This window comes from Sturnus vulgaris, chromosome 17 (assembly GCF_052056855.1).
Source record: "Sturnus vulgaris isolate bStuVul1 chromosome 17, bStuVul1.hap1, whole genome shotgun sequence".
NCBI lineage: Eukaryota > Metazoa > Chordata > Aves > Passeriformes > Sturnidae > Sturnus > Sturnus vulgaris.
In genome coordinates this window covers 12,472,299-12,495,019 of record NC_142259.1, presented here as the reverse complement: position 1 = coordinate 12,495,019, position 22,721 = coordinate 12,472,299, and the positions used below count along the sequence as shown (strand labels likewise).

At 49.2% G+C, this 22,721-nt stretch overlaps 2 protein-coding genes across 3 annotated transcripts; one reads left to right on the top strand and one right to left on the bottom strand.

Moving 5' to 3' along the window:
- Nucleotides 1-2,684: 2,684 nt before the first annotated feature.
- On the top strand, nucleotides 2,685-11,679 carry KCNG1 (potassium voltage-gated channel modifier subfamily G member 1). 2 transcript variants are annotated; one of them, XM_088175108.1, is made up of 4 exons: nucleotides 2,685-2,914; nucleotides 5,942-6,055; nucleotides 7,270-8,074; nucleotides 8,568-11,679. In XM_088175108.1, the coding sequence occupies exons 3-4, from the start codon at nucleotides 7,316-7,318 to the stop codon at nucleotides 9,336-9,338; spliced, it is 1,530 nt and encodes a 509-aa protein (XP_088031234.1). In that variant the 5' UTR covers nucleotides 2,685-2,914; nucleotides 5,942-6,055; nucleotides 7,270-7,315; the 3' UTR covers nucleotides 9,339-11,679. The 2 variants fall into 2 exon arrangements, with proteins under 2 accessions (XP_088031234.1, XP_014731558.1); XM_014876072.2 differs by lacking the exon at nucleotides 2,685-2,914 and having other exon boundaries at nucleotides 5,940-6,055.
- An 8,235-nt stretch (nucleotides 11,680-19,914) lies between these two features.
- Nucleotides 19,915-21,961, bottom strand: MOCS3 (molybdenum cofactor synthesis 3). The gene has a single exon (XM_088175107.1). It carries the CDS (start codon nucleotides 21,944-21,946, stop codon nucleotides 20,336-20,338), a length of 1,611 nt encoding a protein of 536 aa, XP_088031233.1. The 5' UTR covers nucleotides 21,947-21,961; the 3' UTR covers nucleotides 19,915-20,335.
- Between the last annotated feature and the right edge of the window lie 760 nt (nucleotides 21,962-22,721).

Below are 22,721 nucleotides of genomic sequence, written 5' to 3'. Positions count from 1 at the left end.
AGGAATAAAGGCTGGCAAGTGAAAGTTGCTGAAAATCTCCCCTGCCCCAGGCATGGTCACAGCCAGTCCTGAGAGCTCTTTATCCAATCTTTTCTTTAAATCTCACTGAACAGATTTACAACCTCCTGAGATTCCAGCTACTCTCCAGCTACTCGCAGGGTAATAGTTTTGTCTGGTTGTTTGTTTATTTCCCTGATATCTAAAGTAATCTCCCTAATTGCACTTCGGCAAATTGCTTTTTGTCCCATCATTTGTGGTCACAGGACAAGTGTTTACTGTCATCTTTGCAAATGTGTTTATACATTTGAAGACAGTTGCTGAGTCCTTACATTGTGTTTTCTTTCCCAGCTCAAATAATGAATTCCAGCCTTCCACACAGCTTACATTTCCGATCCTCTTGCACTTGTGGTTGCTGTTCTCCTCTCTGCTTTGCCTACATCTGTCTGTAAGGGTGAGTGCAGTGCCTGGGACTGGTCAGAGGCTCCAGCCCAGCCTGGTTAGCTCTAAATGGAACAGAAATGACGCCCTCTGATGTCTCGCAGCTCCTCCTGCTCTGAGCGCTGCGAGCAGCACGGCAGCTCTGCAGCACTGCCCGGGCTCTGAGCGCTTCAGGCTCACAGTGTTTGTCCCTCACATTGGTCCTCGGACGTGGGATGTTCCTCCTTTGGGGCACACCACATCGCTTTTTCTCCTCCAGTGTCAATGTGCTGAGTTCAGGCAGGCTCTGCAGCATCCCGGGGTCATTTGAAATCTCAGCCTCGCACTCTATGTAGGAATCACTGCACGTTCTAAAAATGCCCTCCATTCTGTCACCCAAGTTATTACAGCGAACACTGACCAAAACTGTTCCCAGATTACTCCCTGAGAAACTCTACTTCATGTGTCCTTCCTCTTCGACAGCAAAGGCTTTTAAAATACAGGCTTTTGTTAGCAGGATTATTACAGACTATTGTACAAAAGCCCAAACTCTCGTACCTGTCACTGTGGCCAGAAAAACAAATCAGCTCCCTGCTGGAGACAAAGGCTGAGAGCCTGCCCAGAAACCTTTCCAAAGTCAAATAAAAATCCTGTGCAATATCAGGGAAAAGCAGCCCAAGCTGGCAGCCCCAGTCGCTGCCTGCCCTCACACCACTGCTGTTCAATAGTCAGCACGACTATTTCTGTGTGCCCACACAATCCTGAGCCACAGTCCGATTTAGTTCGGGGGGGGGGAAAGGTGTTTTGCTAAAATTAACATAGTTTAGATTTTTCATTTGTATTACCATAGCAACAAAGCACTTGGCTTGAAGTGAGACCCCGCAGGGCTCCGGGTGAAGGGCACAGTGCCCACGGGACAGACTGCCCTCGTCCCTTTGAGGGGACTGTCCCCACCCCGCACGGAGGAGCGGGACATCGCCTGCAGGAAAGGGGAATCAGAGCGCAGAGGTGTCGCGATCTCTGCACCCACGGGGGGACAACAGCACACGGGATGGGAGCGGCTCACACGGGTGACTCCTTAACCCTGGCACCGAGACTCTGCTCGCTGCTTTCAAACGGAGATTGCATCCACACACAGTAACTTCCACCCAGATGTCAAACAAGTGTCATTAGAAAGTAGAGCCAGGCAATATTCTCCGAGTGTGTGACAATAATAACCCCGTGTGCGGGTCGCTGCCGTGTGCTGCAAGGGAACAAAGCACGGGCTTGGCTCTCCTGGACCCTCTGCGCAGATCGGGGACAGAGCTGGCATGGGATTTATGCTTTCACGGACACTTGTAATCCCATTTCTCCCATTTCTCCAACCAAAGAACCGCGGTGCGCTCGGCAGGGGCACAGCACAGCAGTTACCGGGGCAGCCCGGGATGCCACCCGTGTGCGGGGCAGGGCTCCGGCTCCGGCTCCGGCTCCGGCTCCGGCTCCGGCTCCGGCTCCGGCTCCGGCTCCGGCTCCGGCTCCGGTTCCGCTCCTCCTCGGCTCCGGGAGCTCCTCCTCCTCCTCTTCCTCCTCCTGCTGCTGCTGCTCGTCCCGGCGCGGCCGCAGCTCCCGGTGCCGGTGCTCACCATGCGCGGGGCCGGGGCTTGGCCGGAGCGCTCCCGTTCCGCCCCCGCCCGCGGTGCCGGCGCTCGGTACCGAGCCCGGTAACGACAGCCCGTACCGAGAGCCCGGTAACGAGAGCCCGGTACCGAGAGCCCGGTATCGAGAGCCCGGTATCGAGAGCTCGGTAACGAGCCCGGTAACGAGAGCCCGTACCGAGAGCCTGGTGCCGAGCACGGTACCGAGAGCCCGTACCGAGAACCTGGTGCCGAGTGCCCGGTGCCGAGAGCCCGGTACCGAGAGCCCGGTACCGAGCCCGGTAATGAGAGCCCAGTAACGAGCCCGGTAACGAGAGCCCGTACCGAGCCCGATACTGAGCCCGATACCGAGCCCGGTCCCGACCGAGCCACCCGCGGGGCTCCGCGCTCCCTGCCCGCTGCCGCCGCCGCGGGCAACTCGCAGGCAAGTTCGGGCAACTTTGGCGGCTGCGGGAGATCCGCGGGGGCAGCGCCCGGCCGGGGGTGGCCGAGACCGCCGAGCCCCCGGATCGGGCGGGGCTCCCCTCGGCATCAGCAACAGGTTTTGTGTGTGTGTGCGTGTGTGTGTGTGTGTGTGTGTGTCCCTCCGCAGGGATGGAAGAGCCGTCATTCCCTGCCGGAGCCGGGCTGGCCGCGCCGCCAGCAGCGGGAGGGGCTCGGCTGCTCCCCGGGACCGCCCGGTTCGTTCGTGCCCGGCCGCTGCCCCGGCCCCGCCGCCGCGGGGGCTGAGGCGCTCCGGGCTCGTCCATCGGGTTCGCTTCGTGCTGCTCCGGGCTCGCCCTGGCCGCTCCCCGCTCCTGGGGCTGCACAGCGCAGGATGGAGGCTCGCGTTTCCGATTTCTTCCGCCTTGCCTAATCTGAAGGTCCTTTATAGCTTTTATTTTTTAAATGATTAAGGGATGTGTTTTATGTTGGTGTGTTTAGTGACTTCTGCTCGTTGGTGACTGACAGGCGCATCAAGTGAACTGTTCTTGATAGGCAATGTCTTTCCGGTAGATTTTTTTTTCATTGGAAAGGACTTGGGGAGGGGGTGAGGACAGGACAAGCATGAAAGAACTCTTCCATGTCTACATATCTTCATTTCGGTAGCAAAATATTTATCGATACGAGTAATTGACAAATCCTTTACTTTTTAAAATTATTTTTAAGAAATTGCTGTGAATGTGACTTGCTAAAATTTGTTGACATAAATATGTTTCACAGCAGGAGAGTAACTGCATTTATTAATCCTGATGTATTTCAGAACATTCTCCTGGGGATATAAGTTATCTGCAAAGTTATTTCACTTCTGATAATTATCAGTAGAATAAGGCTCAGCTTTATAAAACCAAACAGTAAGTTACATATTTGATATAATTCTATTTGTAGGTTGTCTTAAGATGCCACAACTGTCCAGCTCAGGGAGAGCAAGATAGAGATAGAGCATATTTTTTCCAGCTTATCTGCTTTTCAGGAGAGTTTTATTTTGTGTTATACATTGACTTTTCTAAGTTTTACTCTGATTTGGCTGGAAGTGCACTTTTGCAAGCGGAGTTGAAGTTTGAGATCTGTTCTTGGGCTGTAAGGAGCTGCAGGAATAGGGCTTGAAGTGTGGCAGGAGGTACCTGGCAGTGAGGTAGAGCACAGAAATCCTGTGCCAGGAGGGAGCTGAGTGTGGCACTGCTTGGAAATGCTGCCTGCTTAACTAAGGAAAGTCTAAAGGAGTAGGGATCATTAAATTGTTCCTTATGGAATTCTTTCCAAAAAATCACTTTATTCGTATTCAATCTGCGCTGAAATCTGAAACTTTTTAAATTTTTGTTTTTAAACTTAATTTAAAAATAATAAAAAGCAACGGAGAGGGTTTGCAGGCACTGGAATTGGTAGAAGAGACAAGGGAGGAGTTCTGCATCTTCTTTTCAGGCTTATTATCATCCAGGCACAACTTTGAATTGTCTGCACCGTGGAGCAGGAGCAGGACTCCTTGCAGGAGCTCTGATTACATCAGAGATGCACTGCAGAATTCAAAATGCTGCAGAGGACACTGGGGGGGGAACGACACTTGCAGTGGAATTTTATCATGTTTTTCATGAGTTCTATTTCTTTCCCTCAGAAGGGCATCTTTAATAATTCTTTTCCCATTGCCTCGGAGTCTGGCATCCTTCCTGACTTTTGGCTGCAAGTAAGGGCAGTACGGATTTCTAATTTGATTTCTTCACCAGACATAATGGATATCATCTTGTGCAGGACAGATTTTCGAAAATATGTCCTTTCTTATTTCCCATGCACAATCCACCCCTTGGAGCCACCCAGAGCCCTTGCCCCAGGCCAGTTATTCTGTGTTACTGCAGGTTCTAAAAGCCAGAGCCATTCCCAGCGTGGGTAATGGAGGAAGAGGCAATTCTTGCCCCCAGTAAATTCACAACGCTGCTCAGAGAGAAGGGATTTGCCCAAGAGGAGAGCACATTGTCAGCAGGGGAGCCAGGAAGCTGGAGTGGGCTTCAGGGAGTCCCAGGCATTCCAAGGGCTCAATTCTGCTCAGGAGGGCTTTTACCATTGGGCCTGACTTAGCCAGAGCAGAGCAGAGGATTTTACAGCAGATCCTTAAAGTTCATCTTGTTTAATTGCTGGGAAGGTTGGGGCTCTAGGCTGATGTGTTTGTCTGACCTGACATTGCAGTGTGTTGTCTTTACTCCTGAAGGAATTTCTTATCAGCTGTCCCCAGTGTCATCAGGCTGCAAGGGAGGAATAAAGCAGCTTGCTTGGGCTTTAAGCTGTACAGCAAGGAGTCCTTCCATTAATTAGATCTCTCTCATCCTAAAGCAATACTGACCATCATTCCGTCGAGGCACCCTCGGAAGGAAAAGAAGAAACACACTGAGAAATGGCACTGGTTTATTTTTTCTCCTTTCTCCCTTCCTTCAAGTCAGGCCACGTTTATTATTGTCCTTTATCTCCTCCTACTCTTCCCCTGTAGATATGATGCTGCGTGTATCTGAGGCAAAGAACATGAAAATAACCCATGTGGAGCATCAGATCCTACGTGGGATTTGTAAGCTTGCCAGCTCTGGTTATGGCAACCCAAGGAGCAACCTTTCCTAAGTGCAGGCACTCAGTGTGACACACAGGGGATTCATTTGTCCAATTTATGGTTTCACACAGGTCGAGGAGCTGGCAGGGAAGGAAGAAATGCCTTTCTCTTTGCTCTGCTCTTTCACAGTTGCTGCCTCGGGGTTGCAGCGTGTGTCTGACACACGCAGAACATTTACATTTCCCTCTCTCCATTTCTTCCCATTGTGTCAACAGTGGATGTGCTGGGAGATCAAACCAGTGACAGAGATGAGCTGCCTCCTCATTTTTCTTGGCTGAGATTCAGAGGATAAGTTGTTGCTAACCAACATCATCTGGTATTACAGAAGGGAAAATGGTTAACAGCTCCCACTTATCCATATCTTATATCAGTCATACTCTTCATTCTGTTTGGACCAGCCCTGCCTTAGACATGGCTGAGGCAGAAGGGAAAAGGCATTTTTAAATCAAACAGCAGTTGGTCTGAGGGATGAAGCCCTACACAAACATCCACCAGGCAGCCCTGGTTTCCATATCAAACCTTTAGCTTGTGCTCCAGTGGCATTTCTTCTGCTGATCCATGGCAGGGGGTGGCACAAGATGAGCTTTAAGGTCCCTTCCAACCAACCCATCCAAAGCTGCCCTGGGGTCACCTGTTTGTAAGTGTGCACAGAGCTGCTCTGTTCAGCACAAATCCTCTGGGAAGTTTAGGAGCAGGATGAGAGAGTTTTTATTTGAAGCCTTGCAAGTGCCCTTGCAGCAAGGAGAGCTCTTAAACTGAGGTGCAGCTGTGGTTTGAGACCTTTGCTGTTGTGTAATCATGGGGTTTTCTTCTCTGATAGGTATGTACCATTCCTGGTGTGGTTTATAAACCCAGCTTCTGAAAAGGAGGGTCCTGTGGCTCAGCAAGTGGCCCTAGCAGGGAGGATATCCCTGGGGTGCACATCCAAGGGGAGGTAAGTGCAGCCAGGAGAAGAACAAAACTCTGCTGCTACTGAAGCCAATCAACTGGAATATTTATTCCTTTCCTGTGAACCCGAGGCTAGAAAGCCAAAATACTGGTGCATATTTAATGTGTCTATATTGTACAATCTCCTTAATAAATAAAAACTCTTATCAAGTGAAACTCAGGGACTCCATGCACTAAGCTGAGGCTGAATGTCAGATAAAAGGTGTGGGAGCAGGACTGCACAACCTCCTGTGGAGGAGCAGATTCCAGGCTGACTCTTGAAGTGCAGTTATTAGTGCAGTAATTAGGCAGACAAGGAGTCTGGACATTTCCAGCTCCTGTGTTTGATACCCAGTTGATCTCTGCTCACTTCATTCCCTGGACTTTACACCAGTGTTGCATGAGATGAATTCAAATAGGATTTTCCAAGCTGTCATTAGAAATTTTTGGGTTCTTATAATCAGAAGTAAAGGCAGCTTGGCTCAGCTTACAGCAAGGACAAAGCCCCATAACTGCATGTAGGGTGTCAGTGATAACTGAAACAACATTCCAAGGTTTGCATGGAAAACCTGTATTTCTTTGCAGTCTTTTGTAAATGAGGCCATATAAAGGGAGTTGCCATGTCATTAATTGTGTATAAACTCTATACAAATGTTTATATGATCACCAATACAAGTGAGCTTTTTTCCCCCAAATTGTTTCCAGATGGCCTTTTAGAAATTAGTCTTTGAGAAGTGTGTATTTACTGAATTACAACATAATTGACTTCTGATTCTTTCTATATATTTCATAGACACTAAAATACTCCGAAGTTTTATGAGTAATACTTTAAAAATTATACAATTTCATTTCCTACAAAACACATTTGAATTCCGTGTCTTATTGTGATACTGTCATCATTTTTATACCTCCATTCTGAACCAGAAACATCTACATGGAGGAATTATTCCTGGTTTCCCTTTATATCTTCTGGGAACTGAGACCTCTGTATCTGAGGCAGGAGAAGCCTCCAGAGTGACAGATATGCCAGGCAAAGCTCCTGAACCGGGCACAGCCCTTGGTATGTGCTGGACAAACCCAGCCTGCCCAGAAAGGTCTCTGACCACACTCAGCCACTGCTGTTTTCTTTCCAATTGCTCTTATCATTCATAAACGCTTTTGAGCTCCAAACACCTGAGAGCAGCCTGCCTTTCCTCACCCCATGTCTGTTTTCTGTTCCAGGAGACACTTGCAGGAGCAGCGAAGGGATGCAAAGTTGTCTTCCAAGATGACTCTTATGCCTGGAGAAAATTCCGACTATGACTACAGTGCCCTGAGCTGTACTTCAGATGCTTCCTTCAACCACACGTTCTTTCCAGAGTCTGAAACCCTCAAGGGAGTGTTTTACCAAAGAGCCAGGCTAATCCACCCTCAGGAGGATCTCCTCAAAGGCTTCCACCCCGACGACCGCAAGCGCCACATAATTATTAACGTGGGGGGCATCAAGTACCTGCTGCCCTGGACCACGCTGGATGAGTTCCCCCTGACACGTTTGGGACAGCTCAAGTTCTGCACTAACTTTGACGACATTCTGAACATCTGTGACGATTACGATGTGACGTGCAATGAATTCTTCTTCGACCGCAACCCGGGCGCCTTCAGGACCATCCTGACCTTCCTGCGGGTCGGCAAACTGCGGCTCCTGCGGGAGATGTGCGCGCTGTCCTTCCAAGAGGAGCTGCTCTACTGGGGCATTGAGGAAGACAACTTGGACTGGTGTTGTAAAAGGAGATACCTGCAAAAAATGGAGGAGCTCACAGAGATTAATGAACGGGAGGATGACCTCCTAGAAAATGAAACAACAGGTGAAACAGTAGAGGAGACAAAAATTGGTTTGTGCATGAAAAAGTTGCAAGACATGGTGGAAAGGCCCCAGTCTGGCCTTCCTGGAAAGGTGTTTGCGTGTTTGTCTGTTTTGTTTGTAACTATTACAGCAGTGAACTTATCCATCAGCACCATGCCTGACCTGAGGGAGGAGGAGGAAAAGGTAAGTTCGCTTTTAGGATGGCAAAGTGGTATGTGCTGGGAAGAGCAGAGCAAGTACAAGGTCTGAGGTTACTGACTTCGATGGGGATTTTGCAGCTGTCTTTAGAGGGGGGGAAATATTGTGAAGAGTAATTGGAATATTTCATGGGCATTCAGTTACTTGTAAGAGAATTAATCATATCCAGCTTTATGTCCAAAGAAAATTCTGTTAGCGTGCACTCTTCTGTACATTACCTTGTTAGACTTTGCATTTGCTATTTAGAAAGCCTGAAATTCCCGAGCAGTATCTTCTGTGGAATACGCAGTGCCTTTCTAAGGTTTGCATTTAGCATGTTCCAAACTGCCAACGTGTTTCCCCATAGCAACAGCTTCAATTCCTTTAATATTTTGGGTTTAAAAAAAAAAACCAACACAGAAGCCTCTCCTCCTGTCACCGCACCAACTAAAATAGTTATTATCCAGAGCCGATTACAAACTCCTCCTCTTTCCTGCAGGGTGAGTGTTCCCAGATGTGCTACAATATTTTCATTGTGGAGTCCGTGTGTGTGGCATGGTTCTCCCTGGAGTTCCTGCTCCGATTCATCCAGGCCAAGAGCAAGTTCTCGTTCCTGCGGAGGCCCCTGACTCTCATAGACATCATCGCCATCCTGCCCTACTACATCACCCTGCTGGTGGACACGGGCTCCGAGGGCTCCAAGAAGCCCAGCTCGGGCAACATCTACCTGGACAAGGTGGGGCTGGTGCTGCGGATCCTGCGGGCGCTGCGCATCCTGTACGTGATGCGGCTGGCGCGGCACTCGCTGGGGCTGCAGACGCTGGGGCTGACGGCGCGGCGCTGCACGCGCGAGTTCGGGCTGCTGCTGCTCTTCCTGTGCGTGGCCATCGCGCTCTTCGCTCCCCTGCTCTACGTCATCGAGAACGAGATGGCCGACTCGCAGGAGTTCACCAGCATCCCCGCCTGCTACTGGTGGGCTGTCATCACCATGACCACCGTGGGTTACGGGGACATGGTGCCCAGGAGCATCCCCGGGCAGGTGGTGGCCCTGAGCAGCATCCTGAGCGGAATCCTCCTCATGGCCTTCCCGGTCACCTCCATCTTCCACACCTTCTCACGCTCCTACCTGGAGCTGAAGCAGGAACAGGAGAGGATCATGTACAGGAGAGCGCAGTTCCTGCTGAAAGCCAAGTCTCAGATGAGCAACGAGTCACAAGGCAGCGAGGTTTTGTTCACCACTCTCTCCTCCGAGACTAGGGACAATGAATGAAATTTATCTTACTGTTTCTCTTGCTGTCGTTGCATCAGATTCCATCTTTCAATTTGCTCTGGAAGCACCTTACAAAGGTAATCCTCATATTAAAATGAAGAGAGCCTTCATTTTAGAAGCCCTAACCAGGACTTGATGTGGTTTAAGAAGTCTGTTATTATGCTGTTCCTTCCTCCCCCCCGTATAATGTATAGGGCAGAACTTTCAATGAGATCATGCAGTGGGATTTAAGGAATTAAAACTTCTCTGGCAAGAACAACAAAAAAAGAGCAACATATAATTATGCACTTGACAGGCTGTTTTGCCATTTGTAATACACATTTTTCCAACCGAATCACAATGTACATAATCATTAAACAGGCCACCATTTTTCTTGTTCTTCTTGTATATAAATAATGTAAATACATCAGAATTAATGGCTGAATTCTCTCCCAGTAACAACGCCTTAGAGCGTAATGGAAGTAACCACAGATGTTTGTCCCATTGTGCTTTTAAAAAACATCAAGTAAGATTTGTCACTCACCACAGAACCAGCTCCTTCTTTGCAAGTCAGCCCTAACCACAGCAGAACAGAAGAATCGAGCTGTTTATGGCATAACCTTGCTAAAGATGTAAATACTCAGAGCTCACCAGCTTCAAAATTGAATTGCTGTTACAGCATTGATCTGATGCCATCGAATGCAACATTCCAAGGAACAAAGCCTTGGAGTTTTGTAGCACTTAATGTTATTACCAAGAGGTGACTAGGTACAAATCCAGTGAAATATGCATGAGGAGATGCCAGCCTTCCCCACCATCTGTTCCCAGCTTCGCTGTCCCTCAGCTCTGGAAGGGAATTGGGAGAGGGCAGTTCCCAGGGACCCCAGCACTGCTGGGCAAACTGGGGCCACCCCTCCCACGGAGCTCTGGGCTCTGTGGCACGAGCAGGAAATCTGTGCCCGTGGGAAGCTGCCAGTGAGGGAAAAAGAAAATGTGATTTGAGTCATGGAGGGGTGCACTGACAGCTTTGTGCTTCTCTGTGCTCCATCAGGAGGGACTCGGGACAGGGTGTGCTTTACTCTGCCATCCCTACACACGGGGTGGTAATGGGGAAGATTTGAACTAGCACAGCAAAAAGCAATGAACACCCTAAAGCACAAGCAGGTATTGTTCATCTTGGTCCAGGCTCTGTGCTGAGGTCAGGGGGAGCACAGGGGATATTTGGGTTTGGCACAGGTTTCTGTGCAGGTTCAGGACAGACCCCGTTTATTTTAGAGGGAGTGACCCTGACTTGCAGAACGGCTCAGGAGAAAAACTCCAGAACTTAAAAAATAATTAAATCCACTTAATATGATTTAATGTATGCTTAAAGAAAAGCTGATTGAAGGAGTATCACCTATTTTCCACTCTTTTTTAGTTAAATTACTAGCAGTTAAGAGCTTGAGGAGTTTACAAGTCCCCATCACACTGACCAAGGCTTCTTTGTCTTAATTTTCAGAAATACTATTTCTTATTGGCATTTCTGGAGCAGGTTGTGAGAAATGTCGGCATGCACAAAGGTTTTATGGTTTAAATGAAGGCCAAGGACACAACATTGTCCTTCCAAAAAAAAAATAAAGTCAGTTTCTCAGTCTGTGCTGTTTGCCAAGCCCACAGCATGCTGATTTTCTGTTCAAATGTCTTTAAAATCCAATTTGAAGCTGTCCTGATATGCTTGCTCCTGAAGGAAAATTCCAAAACTTTTTAAATGCACTTTGCAAATAATTAGGGCTCTAGCATTCTCCAGCCTGTGGTAGGGAAATGTGCCTATGGAACATTACTGCAGAGTGCTAAAATATCCAGTCAAAACTCTTGGCAATTAATCCTGTGCCAAAGCTGCAAATGAACCAGCTTTTCACTCTTGTTCTTCATATTTAATTAGAGTTGGACAAAAAACAGGAACATCGTGACAAAAAATTCTTCTCCCCATTTTTTAAAAAATTTCAAAACTGTTTGATCATCTGGAGCATTGGCTCCAGAACAAGTGCTATGCATCTTCTACCTTTGTGTCAGCGTTCGTTATAAAAAGAACTGGTAATTAGATGAGTCCTGTGAGCAACAGTTGCTTATCTAAGAATGTGTTTGACAGGCTGAGCCATAAATAAGGAGTTGTACATGAATATAAGGAGAAATCAAGATTTACCAAATAAAACCTAAGCTCATTTCCATGTTCTTCTAGCTAATAAATGCTGTGGGGCCATCCATTTTCTCACTGCCTTTACATTAATGCTCATTTATTTCATGTATCACTTAATTTTTTTTATCCCACAACTAGAGCTTGAATCTAAAGCCCTTGTCCAATAAAAATAAAATTCAAATATCACCCTGGAGTTGGGTGTTGGTTGAGCAAAACTGTGAAAGCATCTTGCCTGTTGTGAGTTCTGCCAGGGCAGGGACAGGGAAGCTGCCAGGGATGTCCCCACCCTGTGTCAGTTGAACTTGGCAGCAGTGCTTGACATGTGGGACTGCATGTTGAACCAACCTGCTGTGTTGTACAGGGGCAATGCTTGCTGTAGTCCTTGTGCTAAATAAATCCAGCTCAGAGGCTTCAGAGCACAACTTCAGAGTGAAGCTCACCTGCTGTGTCCCAGCTTTCCTGGGGGGTCTCAGGTGATCGGTCTATTACCTGGATTTGTAGTCAAATCCATGAAAATGATGGCTTGGCACAAAAGCTGGCTGTTTCCTGTGACACAGCTGGGGCTGTCACTCGTTTTTGGCCTTTTAGCAGCGTGTGCAGTCACCAGGACAGCTCCAATCCTTTGCTGCAGCCAGCAGGGCAGTGGGCACTGCCCCACAGCAGTGCATGCCTGCAGCAGCAGGGGCTGGCATTGCTCGGATTCCTGCTCTGGCCAGCTGCAATCCCACGGCAGGAGCTGGATTCCCTGCATCCAGAAAGGGATGGGCTCTCCTTGCACGGCCCCGGGCTCCTTCAGGAACAGAGGGGTGGAGGGTGGCACAGGGAGTGGGGCTGGGGCACAGCCCAGCTCTGAGCAGGGCCAGGCTGTGCCAGAAAGCACCAGAGAAGGAAATTATCCCCCTGCAGGAAAATCCAGATTGTACAGGGACACCTCTTCCTTGCATGTTGTCCCAAGAATCACAATCACAGCTCTTTGGGACAGAACTTTAAAATATTTTTACAAAGAATCTGTCAGATTCAGAAGAGAACAGGAAGGATCTGTAAAAACTGAGAAAGAAAAGTCCCTGTTGAAGGCAGAATTTCCAGGTAAGGTGGTACATTAAATTCCTTTCTCTGAAATCCTTCCCTTTCCAGCCTCCTCCTCCCTCAAAACCAGCACAAACCCCTTGGTGGGTGCAGCACAGAAATGAAGGCAGAGCCACGTGGCTTCTCTAGCAGCACATCAGAGGTGAGCTGAAACCATTCATATTATATCAACATTCACTACAGGTCAAGGTCTTAAAAAATTCTCTGTAGGGAATATTTAGAGCTTGTCTCCATTTGACCCTTCACAATGTAATTGAGTACCCCAGATCTCCACAGACAGAGGGTTCAGGGGTGTCACTGAACACTCAGAGGCTTTAGCAATGTCTAATTAAACAAAAAGCTCATGCAGGGCTGAATCACAGATTCCCACATCGTCAGATGCACGTCTGGGAAGGAAACCTGGTGTGCTCCACACATTCCTGACTCGTGTGGGAAGAGATTCACTGGGGCTTCAGCCTGATGCAAAAGCAACACTGCTGCAGAATTTCACACCCCTCTTTTGGGTTTTAACAGGCTGAAAAGTGGAGTAGATAATTCTAAACCTACATCGATTGAACTGGCTGTTTAATAAGAAATTAAACAATAAAAGAAGAGTCAAATGTGACGTTGAAGACCATGACATCAATCCCTGCTCACACCAACCCCTGCCCTGAGCAGCTGACTCTGCCTGGGGTATCAGACATTTCACCATTTTCACAGTCATTACTCACCATTTACTACCAGGAGTGGGTACAAAATACTGCATGGCCCGTTTTTTTTTTTTTTCCTGTGTTTTAATAGTTCTGTTGCCTACCTCAGGCAAGATTTGACAGTGGATTTAGTATCTATTTATCCAAAAAATGACAGTGGTACCAAAATATGGGGAGGAAAAGATCCCAAGTCTGATGAGCTGGTGGACCTGGAGTATCCCAGACACAGAGAGTGCAGCCTACAGAATCCCAAAAAGATCTGAAGGCATGGAACTGGAGTAATGTCACCCCTGCCAACAAAAATGCACCTCAAAAGTTCAATTGCTACAGCAGGAATTGCAAACCACTAGATTTACCCACTCACTTCTTTGCTACTTTCTCTGTGGCATCTCAACCATCCTGTTCCAGCATCCCCAACGATCTCAGCATTCCTGGCACAGTAATGGTCAGAGGCAAAGCAGGAGGGGAAGGCCAGGTTAGATGGCAAATGTGTTCCCTGGATGGAAGCAGCTCCGTGTGAGTCCTCAGGACAGGGCTCCTTGTCTGGCTCTCAGTCACTCTGCAAAACCACACACCACAAATAAAGATACATCTCTACACCACAAATAAAGATACATCTCTACACCACAAATAAAATCAAGGAGAATTTTGTGTGCTGCCACTCTGAAAACGTTCAGGGTTTAGCCTATTAATTACTAACAATAAAACTAGTCTCCCCCTCCCTTTTTGCTCATTGTTTTTCTTTGTCATTTCCCAGTGTCTGACATCCTCTGAAACACTCCCTAGAAATCCCTAACGAGATGAGGAATGTTATTAGCCACGAGCCTGCCAGGAGCATGGTGAGGAACTGCAGGACCAGGATATCAGGGGATCTTCTGCCCTCTTCAGCAGGGCTTTTATTTTTTCTTTGCCTGCAGGAACTAATCCAGAAGCAAATGTCGCTTGAACAGAAATAAAGTTCTGCCATAACTGGAACCACAGCAGGCCAATTAGGGTAATTAGAGCATATTTGCTACACTTCATAAATATTCATTCATTATCCCTGTAGCCCCTGTGACAGGAGCTGGAGCCTTGTGCAGCACCAGAGGCAGGCAGGGCACAGAAACCTGTGTATCTCTGTCAGGCTGAGGTCTCAGCTCCTCCTTTGTCAGGTCCCCTCATTAATGACAGCAGCTTTGTAGCCATCCTTAATTATGGCCATAATTTAACTCCTACATTCAGTGTGGGTCCAGAAAAACTGAGCTGTAAACCACAATAATTAGCTGCTCCAGGGACTGACCTGGAATAGAAGAAATTCCCAGCCATCATCTGGAGATTGGGATTTTTTTAAAAAAACTTTACAGCTCATTTGGCAGCTCTCAGTCATGCAAGTGAAGTGGTCAGCTAGATAATAATGTTTATCTTTCCATTAAAGATAACAATAGGATTTAAATGGTGCCCACCTCAGGAACAAAGTAGGCACCAGCATAAATTTCTGTAGTTAATTCTATAGAGAAATGAAGTTTTGACACAGAATTGCTGAATGATAAATTGAAGTGCTGCTCTCATTCTCATTAGTGATGCACCTCATGTCACAAAGCAGCTGAGAGAAATCATCCACAACTTTCACAGGGCTGGCAGCTCCCAGGTCAGCCAAGGAAAAGATGACTCTGTTTCTTTCACTCCTAAAGAAAAGCACATTTTGAGAAATCCATAAATATTATCCTCATGCAAATCAAACCCAACAGTGCAACTGCAGGTGACTTTAATTTTGGAGAGGAATATTTCTGAGGACAACACGGGCAAAGTTAAGGCTGCAAAGCATCACATGGCAGAGTGAGGGGAGGTTTCCAGAAGCCCTGAATTTGGTTGGAGGAAAACTTTCCTTTGAGAGGGACCTGGGGAAAGCTGCAGGTGCATTTTGTCCCTGCTGCCTCCTCACTCTCCACTGTCTGCAAGCACCATGAGAATTCCAGAGGAATTTCCCCATGGAAAGGGTGGTCAGGGCTTGCCAGGGGCTGCCCAAGGAGGTTTGGATGCCCATCCCTGGAGGTGTCCCAGGAAGGGCTGCAAGTGGCACTCAGAGCTCTGGGCTGGGGGCAAACTGGGCACGGGGCACAGAGTGGACTGGATGTTCCTTGGAAGTCTTTTCCAACCTCAGTGACTCTGGAATTCTGAGATTCTGGAATTCTGTGATTCTGGAATTCTGTGATGCTGGGATGCTGTGGTGAGATACAGTTACATTTCTGCACATTCCTGACAGGCAAAGCCAAATGTTTCCTGTAAACACAGCTCTGGTTGTTTTCTGTATTGTGTATAATTCTATTTATCACCAGGAGAGGGGCAGTGCCCCACATGCCCGCCTGGCCCCAGAGGTGGCTCCGTGCTGCTGGAAGAGTCAGGAATCGCTGAGAAACATCTCAGGTCCGGGGCGTGAATCGGTGTTTGGGGAAGGGAGCAGGAATAAACCCGATCTAAGGATCTTACATTGCCATCTACGGGCTGCTCCCGGCCAATTCCTGTCCTAAGGCACCCACCTGCACCAGCCGACTTGAAAAGGCTGGATTAAATATTTAACATCCCGAGGGAAATATTCAATCCATGCGCTGCAGCCGTGGCCTCTCGTTTCCAGAGCAGGCTGGTGGATCTGCAAGGAAATGAGGATGAAGATACCATCACCATCACCTCTGGGAAGTGTGAAACTCCTGAAAATATTTATACAGCATTTATTTGGTTGCAATATTGATAAGTGATATTTTTCAAAAGGTTAAAGCAACTTTATCTAGCTAAAACTAAGATTTTCAAGGTCACATGGGCAACCTAAATACCTCCATCACTCGTAAAAGAACAGCCTGGTAAGTAAAATTATGTTTTTATTTATAAAAGAAGTGACAGAATCTACTTAGAGTGATTAAAATAAAAAAGAAGATAGTAATCTAATTGAGGATGAGCTATAGAGTGTTTTAATGAGTTCCAATCACTGTCACACCTGCTACCTCCCACTACTCCAGTAGTAAAGAGAAATTGAGAGCAGAGTTTCAGAATCGTGTTTGAAATGACAACATGCAAGTCCTGGAAATGACTTCTAGAAATTCTGCCTAAAGCCTGTCTGTCCCTCACCTGGAATACACCTCTGGCTGTGCACATACATGTGTGTCCATATAAATACATACATGGAAGGGCAAGTTTAAACACTTTAATGATTTTTGAGGATTTCAAACCCTTACATTGTGAAGTTAGAAGCGTGTTTCACAAAATGAGAACTTTTCAGCAGCACCTGTAGCAATAGCACAAGGGAAATTGATTGAAACTAAAAAGGGTCGATTCAGACTAATGATAAGGAAGATTTTTATTAATGTGAGGGTGCTGAGAGCCTGGCACAGGGTGCCCAGAGCAGCTGGGGCTGCCTTTGCTGGAGCAGCCTGGGATGGTGGAAGGTGGGTTGGGATGAGATGAGCTTTAAGGTCCTTTCCCACCCAAACCAACCTGGGATTGCATGGACTCCTTGCACTGCTCCTGAGCAGGGAAATGTCCATTTCCCCAAGAGACTTCATTCCCCAGTCAAATTGCTACGGAGCCATCTTAAATTTGGAGATAACCTTTCCTCACCAGCAGGGATTTTGTCTCCTAGCAACAGCACGAACACCTTGTGAACCAAACCACATCCTCCCCTCCCAGCAGGGCCCCGGGAACATCCCAGTGCTGCTCCTTCCTCCAGTGAGCCCAGCAAAGGGCCAGGACACCAAATGGGACATCCAGCAGCCAGCTGGGGGTCCCAGGAGCAGGACAGCAGGACAGCAGGACAGCAGGACAGCAGGACAGCTGTGCTGTCACAGCACGTTGTCACAGCCTGCTCCCCTGCCCCGTGCTGCTCTCCCCATGCTGGCTGTGGCTGCCTCTGCATCTCAGTGGACACCATCATCTGAATTATCCCCGAGGAACACTAGGAATAGTTTCTTCTCTAGCTGGAGAACTTGTACCACAGCAGGACTAGACTGAATTTGTATCAGCTTGCTTTTCTGGTAAGGTTCACATGACAGCCATCATTTTGGAGGGCAGCTATTTTTTGTTCTTAGCAGGAGTGTGAAATATCAGAATTGCAGGTACTTCACAATGAAGACAACAAGAGGGCAGAGCAGCACCATCACACTGACACATTTCAGTTGGCTCTGAGTCAATCACTTGAAATATATTGTAAAGACCAGCTCAAACGAGCACAGTCAATGACAAAACTGGAGAATGGGCAAGCAGGGGTGATTTTCTTTTCCTGTGCTGAGAGCAGAGTGTCCCAGCTGCTTTGCTGCTGGCAGGGCAGCACAGAGGGTGCAGCTTTGCCAGTGCTCCCATCAGAGCAGGTGCAATGCCCCACTGCCTTGTCCAAGTCCCACAGACTGTGAATTTTAGCTATTACAATTGTTCTAGAACATCCTTATTCAATGGTTCCTTGGAACCTGCTCACTGGGGTGAGATTTCAACATAACACAGAGCACAGACTGGGGAGAAGTGATGTGCACCAGAGCAGTGCAGAATAAAACTTTGTAAACTCTGCATTTCTTCTCTGGCCTTTGCCTTATTCTCTGCCTCTTTTCCTGCCCTGTACATATTTCCCTACTGAGATGTTGAAGCTGCAGAGGGAAGTAAAGCAGCAGGGCTGGTATATTTAACCAAGCACCACAAACCACAAAAGGTTAATGCCCCAAACCAATTCGTGTGTGCATTTTCCTGTCGTTTATATTGCTCCAAATTTTGTTACCCTAATCCACGTTAATATTCATCTCCATTTTATTTTATTTCCCTGATCTTTTTTTCCAAAAACCTGCACAATAATTTGTTCAAGGGACGTCAGTTCTTGCTTAGCTTGAATTGCATCTCTCAAGCTCGGGAGTGCTGTGGTTTTATGAACTTGCAGTGCCACCTAGCACACAGCCCTCACATTATTTTTTTCTGTAGTTTCACAAAGGACAGCTCAAAGCTCTTGCATTAAAAAAAAAAAAAAAAAAAAAAAAGGACAAACTTCTGCTTGGAGTATCTTAAGGACCTAAGGCAAAGTTTTGTTTTTATTAGAAAATGCAACCCCAGGACATGGAGGGTCAAGGACAAGATCTTGTCCTGAGCTCATCCCCCTGAAAACACAGCCCAGCCACGCTGAGAGCTCCTTGGCCAAAGCAGCTTCTCTTCATTCACGATGTCAGCACACCCCAACATTTCAGCAGGGTTTTTGCAGCAATACAAATCATAAAGTTGTAGTGTTTCTCTGAGAATTTCTAAGTAGAGTTTCTCCCAGTGAACAGAGAAACCACTACATGTTAGGAATTCACGAATTAAAGCAAGTCAAAACAAAAGATAAGCCTGCAATAGTAAGAATGTTTGGGCTTAGTTGTGATTTTATGGTCTTTGATTGTTCAGCCTATCTTTAAAGAGTCCAGCACTGCCAAGGTCTGCATTTACAGAACACATAGGCAGAACAATCTCAGAACATGGGAAAAGACTGCACACACATTTCCCACACACTCAGATTTACAATCAAAGGGTTTTTCCCTTCTCCCCAAATCCTTGCTTGGAATGACTGGAAGGAATCCTTTAGTCAGGTGAGAGGGATGTGTGACACAGCACCCACTGTGGGGATTACAGAATTACTGCTACTGCTGCCTTCTACACTTCAGTCTCTTCTTGACATCACAGAAAAGGGAAATCACACTGAAGACAGAAAAATTTAAAGCCCCCCTGGTTTCTAATTCCCAGGAGAGGAAATCCCGATTCCAGAAACTTCCTGAGCTGTGCCTCCACAACCCAGTGACTCTTGGGCACACACCAACACTGAAATTTACTTTAAGTCCTGGCCTTTCATGTTTTCATTGTCCTCTAAACTGCAAGATCTGACTCTCTGTTTACAAATTCACTTTTCCTTCACGAGGCTGCCATTGCTAGAAGCACGGCATGTTGTAATACAGCACGGAGTGTGGCTGTTCTCAAATTTATTTTACCAAAATACACCTTTTCAACTACTAATTATAACGGCATTATTCTTTCTTTTTCCCCGGTGCAATGTGAAGATTAGTCATGACAGGTGTTTTTTTCCTCCTCAGGAAGTAAAGAAATCCATACCTTAATTAATATAAGGAGATAATTACTATACTGAGGTGATGAGGCCTCAGGCAGCTCTGTTGAAATGCTATTTATTTCTCTTTTTTTCATTCAGCTAAGTACAGACACTCCCCAGATGTGCAGAGCTCTTCATGCCAGCCAGCAAAACCAACTGGGGAGTTGCAAGTGCCACAGCAACAGGGAGAAACTCAGAAAACAGGTTTTTGTCCTTGCAGGAGGGAGGGTAAGTATCAATTTTTTTCTCTCTAACCTCCTCATTATCTCTCAATCTCTGAAATCTTCTAAGCACTGACAAAAGCATTTTCTGTCTGTTTTACAAACCTTCAGGGTTTTGTCTCATTACCAGTTAACCCCAGTTTCTCTAGTCAAGCTGGGGAATGCACTGCTTTGCCATCCCATAAACGAGGATGGATGGCTCTGGAAGTTCTTAACGCCTGGAGCTGCTGCAGTGCAGAAATGCACACGGCTTCTAGAGAGAACTGACAGGAGTTCACCACCACGTTCACCATTAGTGCTGTCCTGGAAATTCCCTGGCACAGATTAATTAGTGCTACAGACCAGCTAGAGATTACCAGTAATTATTTTTTTATTCATTTCATGCACTGTTTCAATTTGTTAAGCAGTTTAGAGACTGAGTAGAAATATGATTCCTGTGTTTTGCTGTTTTCCAGGTTACAATTGCTAATTAGGATATTCTCAATCATCACGTGCACAAGTCAGTAGTTATGCCAAGTTTTTACTATTGAATCATAACCAAGGAACACATTTCTTTCCACTTTCATGGATTGATTTACATTTTTATAAAAATAATCAGACAGCTACAAAAATACGCATTTTTCTTGGGGAAAAAAAGAAGGTAACACAAAAAAGCAGTATGGTATTTTTGTCTGTTTTTTCCATGTGATATAGCCATTACAGAGAGAAGATGGACCCCTACAGAACTTACTCTGAAAACGTGTGGGTTTTTTTCACCACTTAAAATTCTAGTACTGAGGAAACGTTGGGTCAATTTTAGCGGCCCAAGCCATGAGCCCACCTTTAATATCCTTAGCTAACACAGAACCAAATTCTTCGGCAGGCAACTCCCGCAGAACCTTTACGGCCTTCTGGGAATCATTCCCTAACTTACAAACGACATACACGGGGAGAGAGCTCTGGCCGTCAGTTCTCTGCTTTTCTTCGCAGATTCTTTCCCGCAAGAGCTGCAGCGCTTGCTCGTCTCTCTGCTCCAGGCTCCGCAGCGGGATGTGCAGGGCGTGCGGCAGGCGGCAGATTTCCGCCTCCACCGGCGGCCGCACATCCAGCAGCACATGCGGGACCCCCGCATCCAGCAGCTCCTTGTATTGCTGCACCGACAGCCTGTCCCCGCCGGGCAGCAGCCGCACAGCCCTGCACTTGTCCGTGGCCGAGGAGCCGCAGAACGCCTCGTAATCCTGCAGGCAGGTGATGCTGGGCTTGTCCCCGCACACGGCACAGTCCGCTTTCCTCGGCCGCAGCTTGATGTTGCGGAACCTCCCCTCGAGGGCATCGAACATCAGCATGTACTGGTTGAAGGAGGAGCCCATTCCCGAGGCGATCTTCAGCACCTCCAGCGCCTGCAGGCAGCCGATGATGCCGGTGACGACGCCCAGCACGCCGCCATCCGCGCAGTTGGTGACGGTGTCGGGCGGGGGCGGCTGCGGGAACAGGCAGCGGTAGCACGGTCCGCCGCCGTAGTTGTACACCACGAGCTGCCCCTCGAGGCGCAGGGCGCTGCCGGACACCAGCGGCTTGCCGGCCAGCACGCAGGCATCGCTCACCAGGTAGCGGGTGGGGACATTGTCGGAGCAGTCGGCCACGATGTCGTACTGGCGCACGAGGCGCAGCGCGGAGCGCGGCCGCAGCGCCCCGCGGTACGGCACGTACTGCACGGCCGAGTTCAGCCGCCGCAGCGCCGCGGCCGCCGAGCGCGCCTTGGGCCGCCCGCAGCGCGCCTCGCCGTGCAGCACCTGCCGCTGCAGGTTGCTCGTCTCCACCACGTCGTGATCCAGCAGCCCCAGGCGGCCCACGCCGGCCGCCGCCAGGTACTGAGCCAGCGGGCAGCCCAGCCCGCCGCAGCCCACCACGAGCACGGAGCTCCGCGCCAGGCGCAGCTGGCCCCGCACGCCCAGCTCGGGCAGCACCAGCTGCCGGCTGTAGCGCAGGATCTCGGCCGCGCTCAGCGCCTCCCGCGCCGGCAGCGGCGGCAGCTCCGCGGGGAAGCCGAGGGCTCCCTCCTGCTCCTCCTCGTCACCATCCTCATCCTCCTCGTCGGCATCCCCCGAGTCCCCCCGCGCCAGCTCGGCCGCCAGCCGCTCCCGCAGCCCGCGCGCTGCATCCTCATTCTCATCCTCGGCATCCCCCGCGTCCCCCCGCGCCAGCTCGGCCGCCGAGGGCTGCCGCAGCCCGCACGCTCCTTCCTCCTGCTCCTGCTCTCCGTCCTCCTCCTCCTCCTCCTCCTGCTCGGCCGTGTCCCCCCTTGCCAGCTCGGCCGCCAGCCGCTCCCGCAGCCCGCGCAGTTCACGCTCCCGCCGGCGGATCTCGGCCCGCAGCCGCGCGGCCGCCGCGCCCGCCATGGCCGCTGTCCCTGCCCCGGCCCCGCCGCTTCCGCCGCGTCACTGCCGCCATGGCGGCGCGGGGCTCCGGCCGCGTCTCCGTGCTGCTGCCCACCTACAACGAGCGCGACAACCTGCCCCTCGTCGTGTGGCTGCTGGTGCGCACCTTCAGCGACAGGTACCGGGGGGGACACGGCCCGGGGGACACAGCCCGTGGGGACACAGCCCGGGGTCGGGGGGGACACAGGCCGGGACAGGGGGGACACAGGCCGGGACAGGGGGGACACAGCCCGGGGCCGGGGGACACAGGCCGGCACGGAGCCGAGGGATGGCCCCGGCTCGGAGCGGGACAAACGCTGGCGGTGCGGGGTTTGGACAGGGCTGGGCGGGGACAGATGTGTCTGTAGGGCTGGAAATGCCCAGAAAGGGACACGGGGGCGGCACAGGTGGGAAGGCAGTGACACCATCGGTGCACAGACAGGTGTCCCCAACCCGCAGCGAGGCACAGAATCACTGAGTTGGAAAATCCCTCCCAGAACACCGAGTCCCCACCGTGCCCCATCCCCACCTTTTCCCCAACCCGCAGTCACAGAAAAACTGAGTTGGAAAAGCCCTCCCAGCCCATGGATTCCCACCTTGTCCCCAGCCCAGAGCTCTGAGTGCCACCTGCAGCCCTTCCTGGGACACCTCCAGGGATGGGCATCCAAACCTTTGCCTGTTCATTGCGAAATCATTCTCGTTTCAGTGGCATCGATTTTGAAATTATCATCATAGATGATGGAAGCCCCGATGGGAC

Bases quoted from the DNA above. Each gene is read 5' to 3' on its own strand.
- MOCS3 (XM_088175107.1), bottom strand. From the start codon at position 21,946: ATGGCGGGCGCGGCGGCCGCGCGGCTGCGGGCCGAGATCCGCCGGCGG.
- KCNG1 (XM_088175108.1), top strand. From the start codon at position 7,316: ATGACTCTTATGCCTGGAGAAAATTCCGACTATGACTACAGTGCCCTG. The intron at 8,075-8,567 runs GTAAGTTCGCTT...TCTTTCCTGCAG, and splicing joins TGAGGGAGGAGGAGGAAAAG to GGTGAGTGTTCCCAGATGTG.